The sequence below is a fragment of the Leuresthes tenuis genome, unplaced genomic scaffold (assembly GCF_036924035.1).
Source record: "Leuresthes tenuis unplaced genomic scaffold, fLeuTen1.0.hap1 SCAF_22, whole genome shotgun sequence".
Lineage (NCBI taxonomy): Eukaryota > Metazoa > Chordata > Actinopteri > Atheriniformes > Atherinopsidae > Leuresthes > Leuresthes tenuis.
In genome coordinates this window covers 17,592,731-17,613,361 of record NW_027325376.1, presented here as the reverse complement: position 1 = coordinate 17,613,361, position 20,631 = coordinate 17,592,731, and the positions used below count along the sequence as shown (strand labels likewise).

Here is a 20,631-nt window from a genome sequence, read left to right as displayed (position 1 = left end):
GCGAGGGCAAGAATTAAACAATTTGCAAATTAATTTCTTCACCAAAGAAATGGCAAAGAATTTCACCACTGATGGTACATATCACTCAAATTTCTCAAATTGTTCTCAAATCTCAGTTTTAACATTTGATACGTGTGTATTTTGAGTTAAACGTTCGCTTTGAATGATTTGCAAATCATCGCATTGTTGTTCAGTCCCAGCTGTAGTGGAGATGAGTTTTACTCCATTACATTATTGTTTTTCTTTTTTTTTAAATATGATTATTACACGTTTATTCTTCTTCTTGTCTATAAAATGTGAATGGACACTTTTTTGGATAAACCTCATAATAAACTGACTGTAGAATCATAAGAACGTTGCAGTAATCATCATCATCATCTGAACTGCTTGTATATTGTATTTAAAACACGTTCGTAGGTACTTTTAATACTTTCAAGTACCTTTTCCTAGTTTTACTTTCTTTCCATGATTTTAAAAGCTGTACATTTACATGTGATGAACTATTTTTACACAGTTTTGAGTACATTTATTTGAGTAAAGGTTCATGTGGTTCATGTGGGTATAACTCCATCGTAATGCCAAGTAAATGTTCTCTGTTCACGACACCAGGATCAGTATTCAAAACAAAGCTTCTATTACCAGTTTTGGTGCTCAACATACTGATCCTCCCACTCCTATTATGAATCCATTTTTGCATTATGTAACCAGATAGTTTGCCAAAACAGACAATTTCTAAAAGTATTTTAGACCAATTTGAACTGCTTTATTAATGCTGTATACAGAATTCAACCATTTATGTTATTAATACCTTCTCTTTTCATGTTGTTCTTCCATTCAGGGAGATAATGGACCTCAGGGACCAGTTGGTCCAAAAGGAATCAGAGTAAGTGAATCAACTTTTGCTTTAAAAAGTACTTCGCTGCCGTTTCTCTCGTGAACAGTAGTATTTATCAGACTTTTAGAGGTCTTGTCACAAGTATAAGAAAAAAGCACATTTACATTATTTTCATGGTCGATTTTGATTTAAATTAGATGAGGGAGATATCAGGGAAAAGGTTTATTTAACTTTTTCTTTAATCATCAAGAATAAAGACAAATGGGATTGTAATACCCCCTTGTGGCCAGTAGATGTCCTCATTTCACCTCATCCAAACAGTCCAGGTGTCATGAAGAAACTCCTGAGATTTTTTTTCTTTGACATCTGAAGTTTAAGTTGCTGATCTGGATGATTATTTTGCTTTTAACAGGGACCTGCTGGATTGCCAGGATTTCCAGGAATGCCAGGACTTCCAGTGAGTTTTTAAAAATATGAAATCCCTCTTCAGCAAAATTACATTTTGCCAAAACTGGTCAGCCTGTTTGATTCACCTTTCTGTTTACTTCCTGTCTGTCAGGGTCTACCTGGACAAGACGGTCCACCAGGGCCAAAAGGAGTGCCGGGTTGCAATGGAACAAAGGTATCACATTAAAAGTCTGTCAGAAATTTAAAAAAAGAGGGTGATAATGAGCAATAATTTATTTTCTCTCAAATATTAAGCAATGTTTCCATATTTATATTATTCTCACATTAGGGATGCCTTGTTTTCATTCTTCTTCTTCTTCTGTAGGGTGACAGAGGTTTCCCAGGAACTCCCGGAATCCCCGGTTCACAAGGATATCAGGTGAGTCAGTGACAAAAGAACTTTGTAACAGGGCAGTCAGGGTACTCCTGTCCTCATTTTTTAAACATACGAACCCAAATGAATGGCATTATATGACAAGTAGTGGTGAGACATCATTATCGCCTTGCTTTTTGTAAAGGGGCGACTTCTTCAGCAAAGGAGAAAATAAAGGAAGCGACAAAAGCTCCTTTCCTTGGAAAGAGAGCCAGAAAATCCAACTGACTGTTGTTGTCACTACCACTGAGGGAATAATAAAAAAAAAGACTATTTAATTGAACCCTAAGTGTCCTAACTGATTCCACATCCTCATGCTTGTTTCTTCTAGGGTCCACCTGGTCTACCAGGACAAAAGGTAAGTTCAACACTAATCAGGTTACAATCACCACACTCTGGTCTAACTTCTGCTGACCAGAATCGGTGATGAAAATAAATATAATGTAGTTACTGCATCCACACTGGTACATTACAGGATAAGAACTCATTTCTTAGTTCGTTCCCAGTGCGAGACTTTGTCATCGTTTATGTCACAGGCCGCAGGAGACAGGACACAAGTGCAGGGTTGGTTTCAAGGCAAGAATGTTTATTAATAATAAACAGGTTGAGGATCTCCAAACAGAGCAAAACCAAGGGGCTGTGAAAATCCTGAGCACTCTCCTCAATAACTGAGTTTGAGGAGGATGCAGGTATGAAAATGATCAAAATCAAAACTCTCTCCTCTCTGGAAAGAAAACAGAACAGGCTATGAAAAGATAACAAAATAAACTTTCACGCTCTCCTAATGAGGCGGATTAAAACAAAAGACGCTCTCTCAAAAAACAAAACAAAAAAACCCGTCTCCTTCTAATGGAGGCTCTAAGAAACATTAACATTAAACAAAACAGTGCAACACTCCTCTAATGGAGGTTTCTATGAAAAGCTAACAACTAAAAGTCACTCCAAAAACACGGAGGAACAAAACCAAGCTATGAAACTTACTGTGGCGTTAAACTAGAACTAAGGAATAAATTACAAAATAAACATAGCTCTGTAGGAGGAACGCTCGACTACAGGCTCGAGGAAACAAGACTGTGGACAAGGACGCTAGAGTGAGGCACGTAACAAGTGGCAACACACTGGCACAAGATAAGGGAGACGCAGACTATTTGAGCACATGAGGAGCCGTGGGGAACAGGTGGAAACACTTTGGAATCAGGGAAGACAATCAGACACTTGACACAGGAGGATGGGCAAGGTACCTGAAACTACAGGGAAGTTAATATTTCAAAATAAAACAGGAAATGACGAGACAAGACATGAATCAAAACCTAAAGGCGGGACAGTTTAGGGAGAGAAATATGAAAAAAAGCCTGTGGAGAAGGGAAGGGTCATTGAACGGGCAAATCAAATGCAGACATGGAGTAGGTTTCTAGAGCGGAACATTCTGTATGATCAGAAATAAAAAGAAGTTATAATACAGGTGTACTTTCTGTTTAATGGCTTAGATATTTAGCAGAAAGAGACTTTGATCAGTTTTAGGAAGAACACTAAAAAAACAGCACTTGTTAAGCTAAATGTTAAATCTTTGTCAAATTTGCTTTGTCATGTTTTATTGCTTCATTCAAAGATACTAAACATTGTCAAATAATTTTCTCAATAAATGATTATATTTTCAATTCAAATTTGTTGAAATCATTTCTATTACTTAGAAATTGCCACGAAATGCACTTTTGCCTCAGCTTTTCTTTACAAAACCTCCTGCTTCTCTTTGTTTGGCCACAAGATGGTGCTGTTTCCACTTCAGTTGACCACTGAAGGAGACATGAAACCATGTTTGGCAGCTCGTGTTGTGTTCACGCCAGACTTTTCTCAGCTCCTTGTATCTACAGTACAAGGAGATTGTGATGACTGATGGTCTCGTCGGGATGTGTTCTCTCTCCTCTTCAGGGAGACCCGGGTGATGTGTTTTCCACCAATCGTTTCGGTGACAGAGGATCAGTGGGATTGCCCGGATTGCCGGGAGCTCCGGTGAGTGAATTATTCTTCGTTGCTGTTTTTTCGAAAGTTTGGGAATGCAACTGGTCTCATTTTAGGTCCCGGTGAGGATGTCAAAATATTTTAAAGACACTGAATTAACATGTGTACAAAACAAGCATTCGACTGAATTTAAACTTTACGTTTGAACAGGAGCTGCAGAGATATTAAGGGTCTCTTTATTTCAATATTTCTCTTTATGTCGTTTACTGCTTCTTGGTGGTCGACAAGCAATATCAGCCACTTCTGAGTGGTCACAAAGACTCAAAGTTTTTGCTGCGTTTCTTCATCTCACAGGGTCCTTCCGGTCCTCCAGGTTTACAAGGTCCGATCGGCCCTCCAGGACCCCAAGGCTTTGACGTAAAGCAGCACTGCTTCAACATGATATCACATCTTTTTATCCTTTTGTTGCACAAATGAGAATTAGACTGATGTTGTCCCGTGTTGGGTTTTTTTCCAGGGTCGTCCAGGTCCTCCCGGTCCTCCTGGACCAAAGGTGAAGCTCCAATTGATTTGTTTTGTTTTTCTCATGGATATGAGTAAACAAAGACAAGATGATCGCATGTCATATTTATCCCATTGACGGTACAATATTGCTCACCAAAATCAAACTTTTTCTCAACAGGGAAACATGGGATTGAACTTCCAGGGACCCAAAGGAGAAAAGGTGCAGTACAAGTGAAAAATAGATTGTATTAATGATTTTCTGACTTTTGACCATAAAAACGTCTATCTAAACCAAATCTTGTGCTTTTCCTGGTGCGATCACAGGGTGACCGGGGTTTGCAAGGACCTCCAGGTCCTCCAGGACAGGTTGGGGAACAGAATAAGCCACAAGAGTCGGAGATTCAGAGAGGAGACAAGGTATAGTAACTTTATCAACCTGAAAAGGACAGCATCACCTGTCTGAACTGTTATGTCCCACAATGCAAAGCGTTGCAACAACCAAAAAAACCAACCATGGATATGGTGGACAGCCACCTTCCTGCAGAGCAGCTGAAACATCTGGACACTCATGTTTTGTCAAAATCTGGTTACTTCAAATCTTCCGCATCTCAGGTGTTCATTTTGGTCAAAAAACAGAAATATTTGCGTAAAAAAGATTGTACGCATTACCATCTTAATTAGAATCGATAATTTCATCGGGGAAAAAAAGGAAGTTAGTTTGGATGTAGAACAAATAGATGAGCCGCTCTCACTTTAACGGAATTTACCGAAGAAGACGTTGGAGGCGCTCCGGAAGAAAAGTAATAGACTGTATCATTATTCATTGATTTTTTTATTTTGATCATTATTGAGAAGTTTTTATTCTACTTTTATGGAAACGAACACTGCTTTCACGTCCACATCGTGCTGCATTCCTGCTGATAAACAGGCTGAAACTGGTGATCTTCATTCAGCTAAATTCAGTGTCTCTTAGAGGAAGAATAGAAATATTGTTGGTTGTTGTTGGGAGCGTTCACGTTAACAACTGATGGTTCGATGAGTTAGTTGTGTTGCTCCGTGGCGCCGCCACAACTTTACAGCATTATTTGCACCTGATCTGTTCATGATTAACACCACTTGCCCTAAATCCAAAGTATTTCCAAAGCGCAGATGACGATCCACTTCGTTTGGTGTTCGTCTCCACGCTCAGCTGTCTGTTGTTGCATTTCTGTTCTCACGTCACTCCTCGTCCACACTTCATCCAGGAAACAGCTGTGACGGGCGCATTGCAGACACGTGATCAACAGGGAGCGCTCGATATTCAACGTTTAAACAGGCCCACTGTTCAGAAATGGCTGAACAGATATTTTAGTTTCGTGTGTTCCCACAGCTTCAGTGTTGGGCCATAACTAAAAGTATCCCAAACGTTCTTTTTGCAGGTGCATACAAATATATTTTGTTTTGGAATGATTATAACAAGTGACCATAGATAGTGTGACACATGAACTGACTAAAGATTAAGAGGTGGTTTAAGGATATCAAATTATTTTTGAATTGGAATTAAACCAAACTGATGGTTTCTGTTAATGGGAAAAGAGATCATTCAGTTACAATGCGTATAGGTGGCATTTCAGCTGAAAGTAAGCGAAGTTAGATTAGATTTTTAGGTGTTCTTGTAGATCAGAAACTAATGTGGAACTGTCACAGAGAATATATAAAGCCAAAGATGTATTCATATGATGAAGTCACTCCAGGGAAGTGCGAGTTAACACATATCTGATGAGGACAAAAGAGAGCAGCAGTGCATGCAGGAAAACAGTGTCTTTATTGAGTCACGTGTAATGAAATGTGATTATTTGGTTGATTGAAAAAAAGTATGAGTTATGTATAAAGCTCAAAGATTAATTGCAGCCAGAAAGTGCGCAGAGGTTCTATGAAGAACTGACAACGAGGACCACAGAATGAGTGAACAAATGAAGTTGTTCTAACAAAACGGCAAAATAAGTCAATTTCACAGTGTCAAACAGTGTAACAGATTGTAACAGTGTGTGGAATTTTATTGGTTGTTTTCAAAGCACATCCAGCATCTTTGATCAGTTCAAATCAACCTGAAAGAAAGTAAGTCAGTACATTTGAAATGTATTCAAGGCCATATATATGGAGATTGAAAATAATGACAATTAAGAAAAATATTAAATGTTATACTTGAACACATTTTTTTAAACGTAATATTTCTTAGACACTATAACACTTTTAAATGTTCAGGTCAGGCCATTTGATTGTAGTTGAACAGGTGTTTCTACCATCAGGTATGGTCATTTTCACAATTACCACAATCCACCAGTAGAGGGTGTTCTCAAACTTATCACAGCTGGAGCCTGCAGCTTGAACTGCAGCCACATGATGGCAGCAGAGACCATCTACAGAGTCGGAGCTTTCAAAGCTAATTTGAAGTGTCGGTTAAGTAATTTTTCAGCGAGACAAATAGTTTGATTAAAGCTCCTTTGCACTTTTTTCTTGTTTTTCTCTGAAGGGTGACCCAGGAATTCCTGGCCCTAGAGGTGATCCAGGCTCTCCCGGAGTACCTGTAAGTATCTGTCACCAACTGCGCTCCACATGGCAGGAAGAAACCACTCAGACTGTTTGCAAGCCACGTTCACGTATGTACCGTTGTTATTTTAGGGTCCTTCTGGTGGACAGAAAGGAGAGAAGGGAGAACCAGGAGAGGCAGGCAAACGAGTAAGTACGGCTCTGGAGATATGACGATCTTAGATCACACTCTCAAGTATTCTAACTACACCTGGTCCTGGCACCAATGGTGAAACAAAATCGGACACATTATTCTGTCTGCGCCCACTCTCTGTTAGTTCTTGTGCACAAACCATGAATGACAATTTCCTCCTCTTCCAGGGAAAACCAGGCAAAGATGGTGATCCGGGTCCTTTCGGAGTCATTGTGAGTTCCACCAACATACTCCATAACTTGGAACGCTTAATCATTTCTAGAAGGTTTTATTTACATGTCTAATTCTTTGTCACCATCAGGGAATCAAAGGGGTGCCAGGCCTGCCAGGTCCTCCAGGCAACGATGGAGAGAGGGTAGGTTTCATCCAAGTCTTATGACCATTTTTGAAGTATACTTAACAATTTAAAAGGCAATGTCATGGACTGTTTGATTTGCACTCCACCTCTCTTACCATAGGGAGAAAAAGGTACTCGCGGTTTCCCAGGTCCTCCAGGAGTGGTGTGTATTCTACTTTTTTGACAAAATAGTCATTACTCAAAGGTCTATGTACTTTAAAGCTTATTTCTGGAGTTTTCAGCATCGTTGTGTTCTTTTTGTGTTAAGCCCTTACATTGGAAAACCTCATAGCACCACGATAAATGAAAGAAAAACTATAAATCTCAGTAAAACCTAACTTAAAAGGGGGTGTTTTTGGAAGAGAGAATTTAGAGAAAATCCAAATTTTGCTTCCAGTGCATTTTCTACTTCAGACCACCAGAGGGAGACATTTGTCTCTTGATTGTTTGCATGGTTAAAGTTTAAATACCTTAACCGTTTCACCACTTTTAGCATATTTTTCAGTTTGAAATTGAATGATAGTTATGTGATAGTTACTAGTTATGTGTCTTACTGTTATTAATTAGGCTAAAGAAACAAAAAAGATGTGTTAATATAATATAACCGAATATCTTCAGCGACATCCCATTGCATTATATATTCTGACCACAAGGTGAGACATTCTTTTCTGTCTCACTGTTATTGAGATGTCTGTGTGTATATACCTATATATATTTTTATTAAATTAGAGTTATTTAGTTTAGTGTTACTGGTGCCTCTAAATGTAAATTTCCTACTTTCTCTTGTTCCTTCAGCCGATTGGTCCATTGAATCAGGTCGGTCCTAAGGGTGAGCCTGGGTACCCCGGAATACCTGGACTTAAAGGAGAAACAGGAATACAAGGTGAGTACACCTGTACACTCTGTACACAGTGCACTAAGACATGGCCAGGGCAGGAATTTCACGAGGGCCATGATGCCCTTGGCCTTGAAAAAATCTTCCCTGAGGCCACAGTGGCCTTGATTCCCTGCCCGCACTGCCCCCGTTGCTTTTGCGTTTTTCTAGTCTGCCTCTTTCCTGTCAACACAGCTTTAACACATGTGTCTTTTGAGGGAAAAAAAAAGCGCTTTTGATGACATTCATCATCAGTGGTTTGATTTGAGCCTGGCCTGAACCACTCAGACGGTATAATGACAGTTCGACACCAATCTATCACCGGCCAAGGAGACTTAATCAAATACACACCCCCACCCTTTTGTGTCCGTCTCTGTCACGTTTAACTGAAGAGAGGGAAAAAGTCACTGGGACTGAGGTAAGACAGTGTGATGAATTATCGAACGAATAAGAAAGGAATTTCAGCATGAGTTAGATCACTACAGCGTTGACCCAGTTTTAACGTGCCGATCATAGTCTGTAACAGCTAGCTTGCTGTCAAGTTTTTCCTTTGTGGAGCTGCTTGTTCCCACCGTAATGTGTAACTTGTATGTATTTATGATCTTGGTGTTGCTACTTGGGTAAGTTACAGATGTATGCTGGCTGTTCATAGTCGCTTTTTTAATCTATGTTTGCTGTTTAACCGGCGTGTAACTGCTGCCGTCTTGGCCAGATCATCATCGCAAAAGAGATTTTACCTCAATGGGTTTTTTCTGGTTAAATAAGAATTAAGACAGGTAGGCTAACACCTGTGGCTGGCTACATTACAGCATTAACATTTATTTTTATTCACTTACACCCAGCAATTGGTATGCCAAGCGAGCAACGGAGGGAGAGGTGCCTTAAAAAAAGCTCTCTCTGACTGACACAGGTGTCATGGCCTTTCAGTGTTTGACTTGGTGAATAAAAAGTCAAATGTTTTCTTTGTTGTCTATTTAGTGTATTTTATCTCCTCCATCATTTTTCTTGATTGAGAAATCGGTCTTGACTCTTAAGGGTTAATCAGTAGCCTATATACTGGTATATGTTTACAGTATGGTTTACAGTCAAACATTTTGATGCACTGTAGGCTCAATTTTGATCAATCAAAAATCTGTGTAGTAGTTTTTGAGGACAGCCTGAAGATGCTCTTGCACATTTGGTGTCAATTGAGCAAAAATTGTGGGTGGAGATTCGTTTCATAAGTTTTACAGTTTTTGAAGTGAGTGATGGACTTCATAATTTCCTGTGTACTTCAGTTCAGTTCAGTTGCTTTTATTGTCCCCTAAGGGAAACTTGGCTTGCAGACAGGTTAAAAATTAGACAACTATAAAAATATATGATAAAAAACATAATCACGTGTAAAAACAAGACAAACAAATTACAAGCAACAATCAGATAGATACGATTCATTCTGTATTCTTTTAAGTTCTGTTCGATAGTTTCTTATCTTCAGACATAAAAAAGTATAGGAGATGTTTCTTTACCTGCTTGACAGTTTCGAATGAGACTCCAATCTTCCTCAGAAACGTCATTAATCCTTAAATTAAATACATTATGGATGTAGACTTAAAATCATTGTTATATTTTAAGGCCTTGGTGCCTTGTCTTTTGGCAACACAACAAGCCAAGTGGCCTTGCCCCTAAAATGACAAAATTCCAGGCCTGGACATGGCCCAACAAATCAGAGAGGATTGGTTGCATTAAAGTTAGTTTAAACAAGGTAGCTAACTGGCACATGCAACGCTAGCTAAGCATGCATAGATTTGAACAATATCCTGTGCGAAGATCTCACGCAAGACTTTTATTCGCTGACTCTTCCTCTACCTTTAATGCTGTTTAATGTTCTGTTTTCCTCTTATTTTAACAACCCAGACCAGCTTCTAATCTTTTATTTATTTTTCTATCTGCGTTTGACTGTAGTCAAAGAACCGTAGTCAAAAACTCAAAGTCTGTCGTCAGACAATGACATCAGAGAGGGTTTCTGGTGAGGAAGCTGAACTCTTTCAGTGTCAGTAACAGAGAAAGTTTAGGTGACTTTCTATTTTTCATTCATTAAAAGTACTTGAACTTTGTCTCTCTCTGTTGGTTTAACGGTTCATCCATGAAGGACAAAAATAGGCTTCACTGCGCTGTTAAGGTTTGCTTCAAAATGATCGGAGTTGGTAATCACAAGGTAAAGAAGGCAGGATCATTGTCAGCCAAACCTCAGCATATTATTCTTGTGACTTATCGGTGGTGCCCTGGGTGCCTAATTATTATGCAGCCCTAAGAAGAACTCGCCGATACTCCAAGTCTTTTATTCCCTCTGCTACGAGGAGATGAAACTCAGACAATAATAACTTATAAGGACATTTGTAATGACGGAATCCTACAAGAGAAGCTGTCTAACGATGCCTCTCTCTGATCTATTTGCTTACTTGTTTTATCTTATCTCGCTGTCCTGCACTGAACTCTGTCTTTGTATTAGTTGCATTTTTGAGACACATCATTATGGATGTTAACGTAAGCAACTGCAAATGGAATCAATGCATTTATCAGAATCTAAACCGGAATCGAACCTCCACACTACAGTCTGGAAAAAAAAAATTGACAGTGACTTGAAAAAAATATGTGAATCACACAAAACATTTTGGGGCTTCAACCATTTTTCTCCTCAGTCGCCTCTTTTCAGGGGCTCAAATGTAGCAGCATGTGGGAAGGACCGATAAGCTTTCGCATTAGTTTTTGATTGGGGGCTATTCCTCCTGTCTTCCTCAGGTTTTACAGGTCCTCCAGGAGAACCAGGACGTCCAGGCTCCAGTTTCGGTGGTCCCCCTGGTCCTCCAGGGCTCACAGGAGAAAGGGGTGAGAGGGGAGAACCGGGCTCCCAGGGACTGTCTTTACCAGGTAGCCCAGGACGGCCGGGGAATCAGGGGAATCCTGGTCCACCAGGCCCCCCCGGACCTCCAGGCCTTTCCACCGACACCAACTGCATCCCTGGAGCGCCCGGGTCTCCTGGTCGTCAGGGTGAGAGAGGTTACCAAGGAGAGGTGGGCCGAAAAGGTAAGAAAGTAAAGTGACGCTGCTCATCCAAAAATCTCAGAGTTGTGTTGTTTTATTTTTTTTTACAGTATATAAAAATGAAGAAAATAAATAAGATTAAATGTCAAACAGAAGACAACTATAAGATCAGATGAGCAACGCTGCGTGTGCAGCTCTGTACAGAACACACTGATGCCAATGATCCAATGATCTTTCAGGTGAGAAGGGAGACACCTGCGTGAATTGCTTTGGAAGACCCAGTCCTGTCCCCGGAAACCCCGGACCTCCAGGACCGCCTGGAATTCCCGGTAACATTCATAAACTTTAATATCACAACTCTCAGCTTTTACAGTCACCAATTTTTATGCCTGTGACTGCATCTGCAGATGTTAGGATCCCACTAACCAAAAAGCATACAGATCTGTACCATCTGAAGATTGTAGGTGATGGTGATGTAGGTTATGTGCAACGTGCAGATGGGGTTTTCACATTTTACACAGACTTTTTGCATCTAATAGTGCAACAGTTTAAATCTTCCATGCTCTACTTGTTTCTCCTACATAGGATTTGCGCAAAGTCAAATGCAAAAGTTGTGTAACATGTAGATAAAGCCCATAAACCAATTTTATATTCACAATGTAAGCTGGAAAACATATCCAGCATTGAAAGACATTTGAACTATTTCACGATAGATGTGAACTCATCTTGAAGTTGATGACTGACACACGTCTCTTTTAATCCTTTGATGATAATTATTTTTTAATGCCAAATCCTGTTACCGTTCTGTTGCGAGTTGACGTCATGAGTTTTGTGGCATGAGGCTGCCGTTAAACTCAAGATGGGGTCATATTTCTTTACGACAAAAGTAAATGTTTTACTTTCAGTATTGCAATGGTATTGACGTTGCAAAGGATTAGTCTGTTTTTATTAACATTTCACATCTCATTCCAGTTTCTTTGGAATGGGTTGTATTGGGGTTGTAGAAATCAACCAGATGCATCTTTTTTCCCGGCTGACATCCTACAGACACAACCTCCCTCTATTAGCTGCTTATGGTCTTATCTGATCTTATCCAGAAGAAGTAGTTTCCTCACTGATGTATGACATATGGAGTATGTCCATGTTTATGTTCAGGCATTTGGCAGATGCTTTTATCCAAAGCGACTTACACTGGTAGGCAGGTAGGGTAAGGGGGTCTTGCCTAAGGACCCCTACTGGAGGTAGTACCTTTCGTGCAGGGGATTTGAATGAAAGGTGGATTACCCACATGAAAGGTGGCAATCTTACCACTACACTATCCAGTCCCTGTATCTGTATAATCATTAGAAAAGATGGGTCTTCATACCTTTATGTGTTTTCCATCAGGATCTCCCGGCCCCCAAGGTTTTAAGGGAGACAGAGGGTCCCAAGGATCACCTGGCATTACCGGCCTTCCTGTGAGTAGTTTTAATTTTTCTAATCCCCCACAGTGGTGCTGGATAACACTAACATACCTGGTTATCTGTTGAGGAAGATGCTATATTCTGTATTACCTATCTGAGTAGTACACATCTGAGGGCTAGTTTTGACCACTCATGTTTGTTGAGGCGCTATGAAGACCTCAGACAGGCTTGTTGGCGATCATTAAACCCTAAAGCGTTTCCATCAGTCGACAGATAGATCATTTTTAGAAATAAGTGACAAATTAAACAAGAAAAAAAAAACAGCATCAGTGATCAAATACATACAATGCCTTCGTCAAACATCCTCTAACAAGTTGAAAATATATCTCTTTGTATCTAAATATTTAAACAGAGGGTTATTACTGAAAGAAAATGAAAATGTTTAGACCATGTGGTGACAGCGTAGCCTTTTTAATCCCATTATATCTAACAGAGGATATAGATGATTTCATTCTACAAAATGTGCTGCTATTAAATAAAACAGAAAGCCATCAATTGCGTCTTGATTTGCAGCAACAGCTATCAAGAAAACGTTGCCATGTTTCTCACTGTGTAGCATCCCCTTTTCTTTTAACAACAGCCTATAAACATCCGAGAACTTAGGAGACCAGGTGTTGAACCTTTGGGAGAGGAATGTTGTCCCGTCCTTGTTTGATGTGGGAATCTAGCCGGGCTTCTTTGTCTTAAGGAGACCAAATTTAGTGGAAGGACTGCAAGCAAGCTAGTCCAGCACCCAGACTCTTCAATTACAAAGCCATGGTGCTTGTCTAGTATGACGTGTAAGAGATACGTTGATATGTTGTTCGAAAACCTGTATATACCATTCAGCATTGATGGGGCCTTTCCACATGTGCAGGGTGCCGCTTCCAAAGGCACTAATGCATCCCCATACTGTTGGAGATGCTTTTTAACGGAGCGTTGATAGTGAGCCAGATGATTTAAAATAACGCAATAACAGCATTTGACAGTGAAGAACACAAGTCTTTCTGCCAGAGAATGGATAAACTGAATGTTTAGGAATGGCCCATCAAAACCTGGCCTTATATCAATGGAAATTATGTCAAAGGACAAGAAGCAGGTAGCTCATTTAATGTGAGGAAAGCTGCTGTGCTCATTATTTATTTGCCATTTGAAGCAGTCTCATTTTTTACTCGAAGCAAAGATGCAGGTGCCTTTGCAGCTTACAGATATGTAAAACTGGATAGGAGCTTATGATAAAGATCCAGGAAACCCAGCGTTAACTGTAAAACTCGTCAGCTGTTAACTGTTTCTGAACGTAAGTATATATTGAACTGATAGCCAAATAAGCCTGGTTGAATTTTCTTTTCCATTCTAGGGTCGCCCTGGTCCTCAAGGTCCTGCAGGTTTCAAAGGTGAGAAGGGAGACGCAGGTGATTCCTTTACAGTCAACGGTGTGAGAGGAGAGAAGGGTGACACCGGCTTCCCCGGATCACCTGGCCTGCCTGGTCTGGATGGTCGACCTGGCCGTGACGGACAGCCTGGAATTCCTGGTCCTAAGGGAGTTCCTGTAAGTGGCTTTCATTCGGTCTGACCATATGAATCCATCCATCCATGTCTCATTTCATCACTCATGAGTTTTTTACTTTGGCCTGCAGGGATTCTCATCGGTAAAAGGAGAACGAGGGCCCCCTGGTGAGCCAGGTGTCCCTGGCATTCCTGGGGACAGAGGTCCCCCAGGTGGCCCTGGCTATGGACCTCCAGGACCATCAGGACAGAAAGGTGCACAGGGTGTTTCAGGAAGACGTGGAGATCCTGGTGCTCCAGGTGAGAAGATAACTTTTGTTTTATTCTGTGCTGATTCCAATATGAACATACTGGTTTCCTGTCATTTTTCCCATTACTTTTTTTATTTTTTAACCGAACATCTTAGTGTCTGAGAGAATATGTTAATATCGTGCGTATATTTTAAGTATATATAAATAAGTACATATTTTTACTATCGTGTGAAAAAGAAATTACACGCTGTCTCAGATTTTTCACAAGTGGAAAACATTCAATGCAGTTGCCAAAGGTCAGAATATGCAATGCTCAGGGAAACTGAGAAGGCCTCTTCTCTCTTAGCTTAGGTTTGCTGTGAAGTTACATGTGAACAAATTACAGTTCTTTTGGAAGTTGGCCCTTTGACAGACCAGACCAAAGTCGACATGTTTGGTCATAATGCAAAGCAGCACATTTGGAGAAAAACCAAACACAGCATCAGCACCTCATACTAACTGTCAAGCACGGTGGTGGAAGAGTGATAATTTGGGCTTGTTCTGCAGCCACAGGACCTGGACACCTTGCAGTCATTGAGTCCACCATGAACTCCTCTGTATACCGAAGAATTCTCAAATGAGTCAAATGTGAGGCCATCTGTCTGACAGCTAAATCTCAGCTGAAACTGGTTCATCAACAGGACAATGATCCCAAACACAGCAGCAAATCTACAACAGAATGTCTGAAAAAGAAAAGGATCAAGGTGTTAAATTAAACCAGCCGAAATCCAGACCTTAACCTGACTGGAATGATATAATGGGACCCGAAGAGAGCTGTGCATCAACATGTTCCCGCAAACCTCGATGAACTAAGCAACGTTTGGGGCTTGGGTCGCAGAAATGAATTAATTCAAGTTATTGCTGCTAAAGGGGGTTTTACAAGCCAATAACAATTGTACACTCTTTCTGCCTTTGGCTTAGTTTTATGCTGTTCGTCTAAGATCAGATGATCTCTTTTTTTATGTCCTGATAAGTAAAACTGAACATTTTTAAATTGAAACATTTACTGTATGTTCGTCTATACTAGTAAAAAAAGATGATACTATTTGAATTCTATGGTGAAGTTGTATTTATCTTGCAGGTACTAAAGGTGAACCGGGTCTGTCCGTGGCGGAGAAAGGTTTACCAGGACCCAGAGGACAGGATGGCCAGCCGGGACTTCCCGGTGAAACAGGTTTGCTGTCACACTAGTGCGTTCAAGTTTTTTTTTTTTCTATTCAGGGTGACTACAATAAAAAGGTATAATTTTGCCTTTCACCAGGTTCCCCAGGTCAGCCCGGACAGCCTGGTTTCCCTGGGTTACCAGGTGCGAAAGGTGATCCTGGACTTCCAGGCATTGGACTTCCAGGTCCCCCAGGAGTTAAAGGTAAATGTCCTCCTCATTTTACCTCTACCTTCTAATCTCCACCTGTCCTCCTGCTGTCTCCATATCTCCTAATGTACATCTTAACGTCTCCTGGTCTCCTCCTTTTGGGTTCCAATTGCCTTTTTAATCCACCCTCTCTGCCTACTTTGCCAGGATTCGCAGGTATTCCTGGCCAACCAGGATCTCCTGCAGAACCAGGCAGACCAGGAGTAGATGGACGGCCTGGATTGCCAGGGTCTCCTGGACTCAAGGTGGGTACATCAAGTATAGCTTGACATAAAGAGACAAAATACTTTATTACAAGTCAGAAAGATGATTGAGCAATAAGATCTACTGACAAATGCAGCCTTTTGTTTTTGTTATGGGTAAATATATTTTACAAGATGCCTCATATTCTCTGATGGACTTTAAATCCCTTCCTGTCTGACTGAAATTTACCATTTTGGCCCCACCTGTGTGAATATGTATGATAGGGTGAGCCTGGCTTTGGACTTCCTGGTCCTCCAGGTCTACCAGGAATACCTGGACCTAAAGGTTTCTCTGGACCAAAGGGAGATCCTGGTTCCCCTGGCAGCCCTGGTTCATCAGGACGACCTGGAGTTGATGGAATTCCAGGACTTAAAGGTATTCCCTCAGAATGTATCAGCGTGCCGCCCGCACCCGCAACGTGTGTGTCCTCTCCCGCCTGCACCCGCAAAACTTTGAGAATCTATGCCCGCACAATAATAAAAATGCATTGATTTTCTGTCTTCTCCCGTCCTGCAGAAGAAAGCACGTCATTTTATAGGCTGTTAATAAGATTCATGGAGAGAAACTTCTCCAAATGTCAGACTTGCCTTGCTTTGTCTTTGTGCTGTAAAGACCTTCTTTGAGCTTCTTTTATTGACATCCTGTCGCTAGGATACATCCCGACAGTGTTGCCAGGTTGGAAATGTAGTATTAATGTACCAGAGACATAAAATGATCGTATTTGAGGGAAATGATCGTACACTCATCATAACTAAAATAACAAGTCTATTGATGCGCTATAGTCACTCTAGTGTTGAATAGCGTCTAACAGGCACTCACAGCTTTGCATCAGCAGTTGCGTTAGGCTAAATGTCCTCCGTAAACAATGACGAGTGGGAACTAATGAGCCAAATCATGAGGCCTGGAGGCCACCTACTGTTAGGAACTTCTGAGGCAAACGCAAATGCATGCACGTCACTCGTGGCTCACATAGAAAAGCACGATTGGCTTGAAACTTGTCACATTGAATTGGAAATGCCTTCAGGGTTCACAAAAAAATCCGACAGACAGTTGCGACACGCTGATTACAACCAATTACAACCACACATTCACAGAATGGTCAAATTATCGAATATGTGGCCTTTTTTGGGATTATTGATCGTACACAGGGCAAAATTATCCTACAAATACGATGATTATCATATATGTGACCTGGCAACACTGCATACCAATCCCGCAGTGTTTTTTATTTTAGCCGCCCGCCCACAGCAAAGTTCATACCGCCCGCTCCCGCAAGATATGATTTGGGTCCCGTCTGACACTACTCTGAGCTAACAGCCACTTGCTCTTGTTTTCCAGGTGAGCCTGGTAAAGATGGTTTACCTGGAGCCCGTGGACCACCTGGACCCATTGTTCAAGGCCCTGGGGGACCACAAGGCCCTCCTGGACTTCCAGGCCCAATGGGATCGCCAGGTAAGACTAAAAATATTTGACTGACTTTAGTCTTCTGTATAGTTTTCTTTTTTTATATATTTTTTGTCTTAAGTTAGAATAAAATATGTACGACATATAGCAACAAAGCTAAGAATGTACTTTAGTCCGGAAATGTGAAAAGAATCGTGTGCATTTATTATTTCGTATCGTATTTGCGCATGTTTTCATGTTGTTATTGTGACGTAATATGAACTTCACTTCCAGAGAAGTTTGGGAAGTGGTAAAAAATAAAAAAATAAAAATTCCAGTCCAAAGAAAGGGTTATTGTAATATTCCCACATTGTTGCCATGTAGCCATAAATATATATATATATATATAGCTACATATTCCCATTGTAGTCTGGCTGTAGCAAAGCTGTTAACCATACTTTGGGCACTGGTTAATTTAAAAAAAAAGGAGCCGGTATGATTAAATATAATGCGTTTTTTTCAGGTATGAGCCTTCATATTAGGGGTTACAATAGAAAAAAAGAAATAAAAGAAGTAATAAGAGCGGCTGTTTTGGCGTGCGTCATTCTGCACCAGTATGTGATTTAGGAAAAAAAACCTGACATCCAGGTTATACATGATACTATTTAGTGAGAACATCCACACTTGTATCAGCAATGATGTCGAGGAGTATGCTGGAATATTGGACTGACGTCAGCTTCCCTTGTGGTCCTTGGTCCATTTCAGCAGGACAGTAAATTGCAAACGTTTATCTTCCCAACTTTTCTGTGAATGGGGTTTGTACTTGTTCAGGATGACCACCACTTCTGAGCTTGTAAAAGTGAATGGGATTGTGAAAATGGGGTACAAGCTATCCTGTAACATTGCACTTTCCACAAGAGCACCTCAAAGTATCCGAGCACAAGACAGACTGTTGTTTTCATCCTTTGGATTGATTTGCGAGCACAAGTTGCCATTTTGATTGCACTGGTCTTTGTGGGTCTCTGTGCAGATTGAGGTTAAATATCAGTTTTTCAGCGATTACCACACTTTTGGATGGCAGCCGTACCTTTATTTGGGGAGTTTCTCCTCAGATTTTCACCTTGTCCTGCTTTCACTGGAGTGCGGCATCTTGTCCCATTTCTCTGTTCACACAGCTCCGGTATCACAGTAGCCCTTAGCGGCCACTAATTGCGAACTAACCCCACATGGTGCCACCGCACCAGTATTTGCATCGGCATGTTTCTCCTTATCCCACAACTTTACGAAATGGACACAAAAGCCACACACTTAGTTGCTTAATTTCTTGACAGAGTCTGTGTTCCTGTCACACTGATGAAGCTGTTTCGCTTTAAGAGTTTTGGTGTTTGAAAACCAGTAACATACAGATGCATTAATGAATTAAATGCATTAAACTTTGCTTGGACCCCAGGTTGGACCACCAGGTGGACCAATGTTTCGATAGTCAGACAGTGAACAATCTTGATGTCATCTGTACAGGTTATCCTGGAATAAATGGAGAAAAAGGAGACCCCGGCCCTCCAGGTCTAGATATCCCAGGTCCACCAGGAGACAGAGGAAGTCCTGGTTTCCCAGGTTCCCCTGGAGCTGTAGGATCCCCTGGAGGTCCTGGAGTGCCTGGACTGGATGGAGTGCCTGGAGCGCCAGGTGAAATATCATCCTAATACAATTATCCTGTAGCAATCAATGCATTTTTTTCTTTTTGAGGTATTTGAAAATTATTTGAAATATACAGAGTTTGTCAAGTTTTGAAAGCATAAGTTTGTCAGTTTAGATCTCAGTTATTAGCAGTTGGCCCAGTTGTGAATTTCTCACGTTTCCTTACCTTTGTTAAAAAAAAACTTTGCTTTTTAACTAATGTGAATATTTGCAAATATTTCCAATATTTATTGGTCACTGACTCAGATCTTTTTGTGTTGGCTGAAGAAAGGCGATAGACACTCCAGCAATATTGTAACAGGTTATGCCAAACTGAAATAAACATGCCAGCATGGCACAATCTCTTCTGTAAATCATTTAGTCTATCACCACTACGACCTTATTTTGTGCTGGAACTTAACAAAGTTACCGTGATAATGTCCAGAACTTGGCCATTTTAACTTAGATATACAACAGATTTCTTTTGTATCAGTTTGCTCACCACTCTCTCCATATTCTAAAATTTAAGATTTTAAGATAGAAAAAGGAGTTTTATGTTATTCTGATTTAAGAATAGAAAAAAATATCTGTTGTTATTATTATTGAAATTAGGAGATACACACAGTTATGATTAACAAGCTTCTTTACAACTTGTGCTTCGATAGCTTGCAGGCTAATGGACGTGTTACCTAGCTGGCCTGCTAGCTGGTTGAATGTGTACAGATTATTGTGACAGATACAGGATCCAACTATAGGTTGGTGAGCTGGGTATTATGGTGGCTGAGTTGCTTTGTAGGTAGTTAGCCTGTTAGATGTCCAACCAGAATAGTGGGCTTGCTAACTGCCAACCAAGAAGGCTAGCAAGTGTAAATTAGAAGTTAACTAGCTGTTATTATTGTTTAAATTGATTTATTTTTTAACGTAAGTTATAATTGAATTTTTCTTGTTTATTTTCTGCTTCAACATCTCTTTGTGATTGTCTGTTTGGTTTGTAGGTCAGAAAGGTGACATGGGTCCCTTTGGATCTCCAGGACCCTCTGGAGGACCTGGAGCCCCAGGAGGGCCCGGTGCACCAGGATTTAAAGGTATTCACACATTCCACACTTCACTTTCAACAAATACATCCAGGCCTAAAAGACATATGTCATTCAAAGAGTACTCCATATTATTATTTTTCGTACAGGACATTGGAAATTATAAAATAATATCTGCCTTTGAGATTTATTTTACATTGTGAAACAGTAAACACTAGTTTTGAATTTCTTATCGATGAAGATGATTACAGAGGACTTACTGCTTTTTATAGGCATAATTCATGTGATTTTCACACATATACATAACTGTGAGGACTATTGTTGATACAATGAAATCTAAACTTTGTAATAGAAAGCCTACAGAAAAGCCAGTTGACACCTAATTTTTCTCCTTCTCTTCTCCACAGGTGAACCAGGATTCCCAGGAAGAGATGGCACACCAGGTCCCAGCGGTGTTAAGGGAGAGAGGGGCGACATCGGCCCCCAGGGACCCCCGGGAGTCACCTATCCATCATCAACTGTAAAGGGAGAAAAAGGAGCACCAGGACAACAAGGTACAGCTGAAAACTTTTGCACTGTCTCTCAGTCATTACTTGAATCTTACAGCTACTT

The 20,631-nt window shown here is 40.6% G+C and overlaps 1 protein-coding gene across 2 annotated transcripts in view; it reads left to right on the top strand.

Annotated features, from left to right (window-relative positions):
• Positions 1-20,631, top strand: part of col4a5 (collagen, type IV, alpha 5 (Alport syndrome)) — a 63,321-nt gene that overhangs the window by 29,886 nt on the left and 12,804 nt on the right. The window contains exons 4-32 of one of the 2 annotated variants that reach the window (XM_072376950.1): positions 839-883; positions 1,248-1,292; positions 1,395-1,457; positions 1,608-1,661; positions 1,987-2,013; positions 3,585-3,665; positions 3,969-4,031; positions 4,132-4,167; positions 4,297-4,338; positions 4,443-4,535; positions 6,631-6,684; positions 6,780-6,836; positions 7,008-7,052; positions 7,142-7,195; positions 7,299-7,340; positions 7,973-8,060; positions 10,830-11,114; positions 11,312-11,401; positions 12,459-12,529; positions 13,872-14,063; positions 14,152-14,320; positions 15,392-15,484; positions 15,572-15,676; positions 15,830-15,927; positions 16,150-16,300; positions 17,264-17,377; positions 18,827-18,994; positions 19,981-20,070; positions 20,427-20,573. In XM_072376950.1, coding sequence (XP_072233051.1) covers positions 839-883; positions 1,248-1,292; positions 1,395-1,457; positions 1,608-1,661; positions 1,987-2,013; positions 3,585-3,665; positions 3,969-4,031; positions 4,132-4,167; positions 4,297-4,338; positions 4,443-4,535; positions 6,631-6,684; positions 6,780-6,836; positions 7,008-7,052; positions 7,142-7,195; positions 7,299-7,340; positions 7,973-8,060; positions 10,830-11,114; positions 11,312-11,401; positions 12,459-12,529; positions 13,872-14,063; positions 14,152-14,320; positions 15,392-15,484; positions 15,572-15,676; positions 15,830-15,927; positions 16,150-16,300; positions 17,264-17,377; positions 18,827-18,994; positions 19,981-20,070; positions 20,427-20,573 — 2,662 coding nt within the window. The remainder of the gene's footprint in view (positions 1-838; positions 884-1,247; positions 1,293-1,394; positions 1,458-1,607; positions 1,662-1,986; positions 2,014-3,584; positions 3,666-3,968; positions 4,032-4,131; positions 4,168-4,296; positions 4,339-4,442; positions 4,536-6,630; positions 6,685-6,779; positions 6,837-7,007; positions 7,053-7,141; positions 7,196-7,298; positions 7,341-7,972; positions 8,061-10,829; positions 11,115-11,311; positions 11,402-12,458; positions 12,530-13,871; positions 14,064-14,151; positions 14,321-15,391; positions 15,485-15,571; positions 15,677-15,829; positions 15,928-16,149; positions 16,301-17,263; positions 17,378-18,826; positions 18,995-19,980; positions 20,071-20,426; positions 20,574-20,631) is intronic. The other variant, XM_072376951.1, reaches the window with a different exon arrangement.